Below are 7,732 nucleotides of genomic sequence, written 5' to 3'. Positions count from 1 at the left end.
TGTGGGTGGCAGGGGCCCAAGCACCTGATACCTTCTAGTGCTTTTCCAGGCCATCGGCATGGAGCTGGGGCAGAGGTGGAGAGCTGGATAGGAACAGGTGCCCATATGGGCTGCGGGTGTCCCAGGCAGGGGCTTCCCTGGCTTGGAGACCCTCCCTCCCCTCTAAGCTATCATCAGGGCCTGGTGGGCTTCACCTCCGGGCACCCCTGGACCCTCCCCTTGTCCTCACTCCAGCAACCTGCAGCCCCCAACCCGCAAGGGGCCTCTGCACGCCTCTCTCTGCAGCCTGTCTGGCCTCCCAGGTAACAGGTGTGTGTGCTCTACAGCTGGTCTTTCTCGGAGAGGGGGGTTTCTCTTACAAAGCCGGCCCTCCACAAAGCAGTGTCAGGGAAGGGGGGCTCAGGAGCGCGGGAGGAGCCGCCTTCGGGTGCCCCAGGCGATGCGGGGCGCTGCTCCCAGCTCAGGGCCTCCCTCAGGCGGCAGGCATCCCATGTCCCGAGCCTGGGCCACGGGATTCTGTAGACGATGCGGGCTTGGGGAGTGCAGGGCAGACCCCGGGCAACGCAGGAATCCTAGGGGCTCCACGGACTGCAGGGAGAGCATGGCCATTCGCGCGTGGGCCCCGTGGGCGCCGTCGCGCCTCGCAGGGTGGCGAAGGCTGGAGGCTCTGAGCCCGGGGAGGTACCATCGGAGCGCCGACCCCGAAGCAGCACGGGCAGGGGGACCCGGAGGGAGGACGCGGGCAAGCAGCAGCGCCGCGAGACCCCCTCCCTTCCTCCGGGTCCCAGCAAGGGCAGCGGGGAGGGGCCGGCCCCGGGCCCCGGTGATTGGCGGCGCGCGCGGCCCGAGCGCCCGTGCCCGCGCCCCGCCCCCGCGCCGCCCCCGCCACCATCTGCTCCGGATTTGGCGTCGGCGGCTCTGGGCGCCTCTGGCTCCGGCTCTGCTCCGGCTTGGGCTCCGGGCGCCACCGCGAGTCCTCGGCCGCGCCGCGCCAACCTGCTGCTCCGGCGCCCCGGGTCCCGCGGTCCCAGCCCGGGCCCGAGGCTGATGGAAGCGGCGCGATGTTCGCCCCCCGGCTGCTGGATTTTCAGAAGACCAAGTACGCCAGGTGAGGGGTCCCGGCGTCCCCGGGAGGCTCTGACCCGCGCCTGGGGGATTCGAGGTGGGGAGTGGACCCCTCAGTCCCGCTCGGAAGGCCCTGCACTAGCCCGGCCGCCCCGGGCTCCGAGCGACGTTGGCACCCGGCTCGTGCGCCCCTGGGCTGGGGAGTCGTGGGCTAGTGGGATGTCTGTGGGTGAGCCCCTTCGTGTCTCTGAACCTCACTTTCCACGTTTGGAAGGCGGGGATCGTGAGCGCCCCCATCCCCGGGGTCCCCGTGGGGATTAAGAGCCGTGACCCCGGAGCCCCGTGGTTGCCGGGGTTCGTGGGCGCTGTTGTCAGTGAGGAGGGCCAGTGTGGGTGGTGGGGGTGGCAGCTCCCTCTGTCCAGCCCCACAACCAGCCGGGGAATGGGTAAGTGCACTCCCTAGGGGGGAAAAACTGAGTTTCAGAGTGCAGAAGGAGCCGCGTGTACAACCTGGTCATTTTACAAAACTTTTCTAACAAGCAAAATCATGATTATTTTGTTTTTGGAAAGGGAGAATGGGAGAGAGAGAGAGATGTCATCCGCTGGTTCACTCCCTGCTGCCCTGGACGTGAGGAAGCCGGGAGCCGGGAACTCAATCCAGGCGTCCCGCGTGGGTGGCGGAGACGCCCCCTGCTGCCTCCCAGGCTGCGTGTTCGAGGGAAGCTGTGCGGGGCTCAGAGCCAGCCCTGGACCCCAGGCATTGCTGATTGGCACGCGGCGTCCCAGGTGGCGCCTTCACAGCTACACCCGGCACCTGTCGCCTGCTCTGTGAGCCTGGGTTTCTTTGTACAGTGGCGACAGCAGACACTCCCACGCCACGGCTGAGCCAGAGTCGGCTCCTGCCGCTTGGCTTCCTGAACAGGATTGGGGGTTGCAGAGGGTGGATTCGCTAAGGTTTCATTTGGGGAGGGTTGGTGCTTGCCTGGAAACTTTTGTGAAAACCTGCTCCCCCCGAAGGGCCTGCCAGTCCCCAGGGGTGGTCCTGTGCGTACCCCTGCAGAGGGGCACCCCGTGGCCGGGTGGGTGGCAGCGGTGGGCGGCTCATTACCCTGCAGGTGCGTCGAGTGTTCCTGCTGCCCACAGAGTGAGCACACTGGGCTCAGGGCATCCGGGGTGGGGAAGGGCTGGGGGCCAAGACGGAGCTCTCCTCCCCCACCCCAGTCTTGGGCGCTGTGAGGGCAGCCCGGGTCAGGTTGTCTGTCTCAGCTGATGCATGTGGGAAGGGCTTAAGGATGAAATTCTCACGGATTTTCTCTGGGCTGGGATGGTGGGCGGTGCTGCACCCCCTCCCCCCGGGGCTGGCTCCTCGGGGGTGGGCACGTGTGCTTCCCTAAGCTTGTTCTGAAGGTCCCTGTGTACTGTGGTGATACATAGTTGCTTGGTATTCAAGGGGCGGGGGAGTTGGGGTCAGGGTTGGGAATGCAGACAAGGCGGGAGCTCGGGACCTGTCCCCTGGCTGCCGTGTGACCTGGAGTGCCCGTCTCAACCCCGCTGGACCGAGACGGGAGAGTTCATGTAACTCATCTCTAGATTTGGACACCTGGCTGGCCACCTCCGTAGCTGGAAGCCGGGGTGGGGGCAGCTCTTTCTTTTATTTATTTATTTATTTATTTATTTATTTATTTATTTATTTATTTATTTTGACAGGCAGAGTGGACAGTGAGAGAGAGAGACAGAGAGAAAGGTCTTCCTTTGCTGTTGGTTCACCCTCCAATGGCCGCCGCGGCCGGCACGCTGCGGCCGGCGCACCACGCTGATCCAATGGCAGGAGCCAGGAGCCAGGTGCTTTTCCTGGTCTCCCATGGGGTGCAGGGCCCAAGCACCTGGGCCATCCTCCACTGCACTCCCTGGCCACAGCAGAGAGCTGGCCTGGAAGAGGGGCAACCGGGACAGAATCCGGTGCCCCGACTGGGACTAGAACCCGGTGTGCCGGCGCCGCTAGGTGGAGGATTGGCCTAGTGAGCAGCGGCGCCGGCCATGGGGGCAGCTCTTTCATCCTGGGACAGCGGCGACGGCGACTGTGGGTCGTGGGTCCAGGGAGGAAGTGGATTGCATCCCTTAGGGCAATTTCGTTCCCTCCCGATCGTGCAGCCCTTATGACAGTGCGGTCCATCAGTTAGGTCCTTCATAAGGGCTTCCTGATGGAATGAATGTTGTGCCTTAGAAATAGACAAGCTGCAGGTGTCTTGCATTTTCTGATGCCCCTGAGTTCGCCATGTGCCTCATGGTTGACCTCACTGTGGCAGGAAGGGAAAGAAACAGGTGAAATTGAGCCCGTATCTTAGTTTACTCTTTATATCCAGGGCATTTTGATTTTTAACCAAGTCCATGTGAGCAAATTATTCATGAGGTTATTTTCATTTGTTTTTTACTCAAACTCATTTTTTTTAAAGATGTATTTATTGGCCGGTGCCGCGGCTCACTAGGCTAATCCTCCGCCTGCGGCGCCGGCACACCCGTGTGGGTGGCGGAGACGCCCCCTGCTGCCTCCCAGGGCGCGTGTTTGAGGGAAGCTGTGCGGGGCTCAGAGCCAGCCCTGGACCCCAGGCATTGCTGATTGGCACGCGGCGTCCCAGGTGGCGCCTTCACAGCTACACCCGGCACCTGCCGCCTGCTCTTTTTGCCCAGAGAGCTCTGTGAGCCTGGGTTTCTTTGTAAAGTGGCGACAGCAGACACTCCCACGCCACGCCACGCTAGTCCTGGTTGGGGTGCCGGATTCTGTCCTGGTTGCTCCTCTTCCAGGCCAGCTCTCTGCTGTGGCCAGGGAGTGCAGTGGAGGATGGCCCGAGTCCTTGGGCCCTGCACCCCATGGGAGACCAGGAGAGGCACCTGGCTCCTGCCTTCAGATCAGCGCGGTGCGCCGGCCACAGCGGCCACTGGAGGGTGAACCAACAGAAAAGGAAGACATTTCTCTCTCTCTCTCTCACTGTCTAACTCTGCCTGTCAAAAAAAAAAAAAAAAAAGTATTTATTTGAAAGCAGAGAGAGAGAGAGAGAGATTGGTCTTCCATCCGCTGGTTCACTCCCCAAATGGCCACAATGGCAGGAACTAGGCTGATCTACAGCCAGAAGCCAGGAACTTCTTCCAGTTCTCCCACAGGGGTGCAGGGGCCTAAGCACTTGGGCCACCTTCCTCTGCCTTCTCAGGCCACGGCTGAGAGCTGGATTGTAAGTGGAGCAGCCAGGACTCAAACTGGTGCCCATATGGGATGCCGGCACTGCAGGTGGCAGCTGTACCTCCACGACACAGTGCCGACCTCACCGACTCATTCTTAAAAAAAGATTTATTTATTTGAAAGGCAGTTAGAGATCTTCCATCTGCTGTTTCACTCCCTAAATAACCACAATGGCTGGGGCTGGGCCAAGCAAATCCAGGAGCGAAATTACGGCAGTGTTTGGGCCTGGCACTGTGGCATAGCAGGTACAGCCACCACCTGAGATGCTAGCATCCCATATGGGTGTTGGTTCGAATCCCTATCCGATCCAGCTTCCTGCTCATGTGCCTGGGAAAACAGCAGAAGATGGCCCAAGTGCTTGGGTTCTCCCCCCCCCCCCAAAGATTTGGAAGAAGCTCCTGACTCCTGGCTTTGGCCTGGCCCAACCCCACCCCTCGTGGCCATTTGGGGAGTGAACCAGTGGATGGAAGATCTGTCTCTGTCTCTGTCTCTTCCTCTCTCTGTGTAACTCTTTCAAATAAGTCAATCTTTAAAAAAATAAAATCTTAAAAAACTGTGGTAGTTTTGTCGAAAGGCAGAGAGACAGAGGCACTTCTGTCTGCAGGTTCACTCCCCAAAGGCAGTGGGGCTGGGCAAGGCTGAAGCCAGGAGCCCGGAGTTCAATCTGGGTCTCTCGCGTCCGTGGCAGGGAGCAGGAAGCTGGACTCACCAGCTGGAGCGCTCTGATACAGGATGAGGTTATCCCAACCCATGTCTTAACCACTAGGTCAGCTGTCCATCTCAGCGCTTTAATTCATTTTAGGGACTGAGATAGGCAGAGAGGGGTCTGTAGAGAGATCCTGTCTGCTTGGTCCCTGCCCAAAGACCTGAGGGCCTGACATCTGGGTTTTCACAGAGGAGCTATTACCGACTAGCCGAGACAGAGACGGTACCAAGACAACCGATTATCCTGCAGGAACCGTGAAACCGGAACCCTACCTCACACCATATAGAAAACCATTTCTAGGTGTATTAAAGATTAAAAGTGAGTGAGAGGCCGGCGCCGTGGCTTACTGGGCTAATCCCCCGCCTTGTGGCGCCGGCACACCGGGTTCTAGTCCCGGTTGGGGCGCCGGATTCTGTCCTGGTTACTCCTCTTCCAGTCCAGCTCTCTGCTGTGGCCCGGGAAGGCAGTGCAGGATGACCCAAGTGCTTGGGCCCTGCACCCGCATGGGAGACCAGGAGAGGCACCAGGCTCTTGGCTTCGGATCAGCGCAGAGCGCTGGCCGTGGTGGCCATTTGGGGGGTGAACCAACAGAAGGAAGACCTTTCTCTCTCTCTATCTCTCTCTCACTGTCTAACTCTGCCTGTCAAAATAAATAAATAAATAAATAAATAAAAAGTGAGAGAGAGAAAAAACCTTCCACCTGCTGGTTTAATCCCCAAATGGCCACAGCAGCCAGGGCTAGGAGCCTGGAAGTCCACCGTGGTCTCCCGCTTGGGTAGCAGGAGTCCAAGCTTTTGGGTCATCTGCTGCTGCTTCCCAGGTACCTTGGTAGGGAGCTGGATTGGGAGCGGAGCAGCCGGGACTTGAACCAGTGGCGCTCATAGGAGATGCCGGTGTCATAGGCGGTGGCGTCACCTGTTGTGCCACAATGCTGGCCCAAAAATGCATGTTTTTGAAACCTTGGAAACTTCTGCAGTCTATAAACTTGGAGACTTTTCGAGTACATGGACTTGAGGATAAGAAGAGATTTTTGAAGGCACACGAAGTACAAAATGTGAAAGATTGAACGACGGGACACCATTACAAGGGTTTCTCTTCCTTGAAAAATATCATGAAGTCAGTACAAGAACCACAGCTTGAAAGACCTGTTTGCAACATGTTTAACCAACATGTAGCTAAGAGCTGAAATAGAGACCTGTGCTGGGAAAAAGGCGTCCCTAGGGGAAACGCAGAGGCCGCCAGCAGGGCTTCAGAGAAAGGAGGACCTGATGAGGCGCAAGGCACTTAGCAGCCCCATCAGCACTGCTTCCGAGGGGCCGCGTTGTGGCCTGCGATGCCTGCATCCCACGTGAGCGCCAGTGTGTCTCCTTTGCTTTGCTTCTCATCCAACTCCCTCTGCGGTACTTGGCAAAGCAGCGGGGGACGGCCCCAGTCCTGCCCTGCCACCCCTGGGGGGGACGCGGACGGAGCTCCAGGCACCCGGCTGTAGCTTGGCCCGGTCCCAGCTGCTGCAGCCATTTGGGGAATGAACCAGCGGTTGGAAGATTCTCTCTCTCTCTCTCTCTAACTCCATCTTTCAGATAAGTAAATAAATCTTGGGTCGGGGAAGAACTACTTTGGAAAACTTGCTGAGCTGGACACCTGTGGGTTTTCCCCAAGTGCACCGGGGCGGGGGGGCGGGCAGGAGCCTTCTGAACCCCAGTGGTGTCTGGGTGTGGAGGGGGTGTGCACACATAGCAGAGACAGGCTCCGCCCCGCGTCCACCCCGCTGAGGGGCAGCCACAAACCGAAGAGAGCCTGCATGCCGCTGGGTGCCAGAAACAGGAGCCGGCTCTGTCGCTTAGGACTGCGTCTGGGAGCCAGGGTGAAGCAGCCGGTGCTTGCCCACAGGGCGGGAGGGAGAGTCTGGAATCCGAGAGGTCCCACGGCTGCATCCGGGTCCTGCTGATGTTCACATTCTTGACTTCGGAGCGAACTGAGGTTGTTGTTTTGGTCTTAGAAGGTGACACGCAGCTCCCATCCATGGGCAAGAATTACGTGGTCACCACCACCTGCGGGGAGGCTGGGGAGTGAGGTCCCGCTGTCCGGGCCCTGCCGTGTCTGCCTCCCTGCGTCCCCGGGCACCTGAACAGGTGGCAAGGGTGACGTTGCACAAGTGGGTTAACCCACGGGGTTGAAGCAGCCGTCTCTGTGTCCGCAGGGGCATGGCTCCTCGGGTTCCAGAAGCTTCTAACACTGCCATCCCTTGTGTAAAACAATGCATCTGCCGGTTCCCTCCCCAAACGCCCACAACCGCTGGGCCAGGCTGAAGCCAGGAGCCTGGACCTCCATCCGGGTCTCGCAGGTGGGTGGCCGGGGCTCAAGTGCTTGAGCCATGGGTGCCGCCTCCCAGGGTGCGCATTAGCAGGGAGCAGGAACCGGGAGCAGACACTGAAACGCGATGCGGGCATCCGCAACAGCGTCTTCCCTGCCCGCCGGAGCGCCCTGCCTCACTGCCTAACAGAATTGCAAGGAGTCGTCCTCCAGCCGGGGCTGGGGCGCCGTGAAAGGTTCATGGTGTCCGCAGGTTCAGCGAACCCCTTTTTGTCGTAAAGATGATGAAGATAAAAAGCACGGAGCATCTGGCATAGCACCTGGCGTGGTGTGGGGTTGTGTCACTGTTGTCACGTACAACCTGTCCCCTTCCAGAGGGGGTTCGAGGCCGTTTGTGAAAGGCAGGTGTCAAA

At 59.6% G+C, this 7,732-nt stretch overlaps 1 protein-coding gene across 1 annotated transcript in view; it reads left to right on the top strand.

The window, feature by feature from the left end:
- The first annotated feature begins 876 nt into the window (after positions 1 to 876).
- Positions 877 to 7,732, top strand: part of MMD2 (monocyte to macrophage differentiation associated 2) — a 42,042-nt gene continuing 35,186 nt past the window's right edge. The window contains exon 1 of the mRNA XM_002723068.4: positions 877 to 1,108. Coding sequence (XP_002723114.1) covers positions 1,062 to 1,108 — 47 coding nt within the window. The 5' untranslated portion in view covers positions 877 to 1,061. The remainder of the gene's footprint in view (positions 1,109 to 7,732) is intronic.

This window comes from Oryctolagus cuniculus, chromosome 19 (assembly GCF_964237555.1).
Source record: "Oryctolagus cuniculus chromosome 19, mOryCun1.1, whole genome shotgun sequence".
NCBI classification, from domain to species: domain Eukaryota; kingdom Metazoa; phylum Chordata; class Mammalia; order Lagomorpha; family Leporidae; genus Oryctolagus; species Oryctolagus cuniculus.
This window is presented reverse-complemented; position numbering and strand designations above follow the sequence as displayed.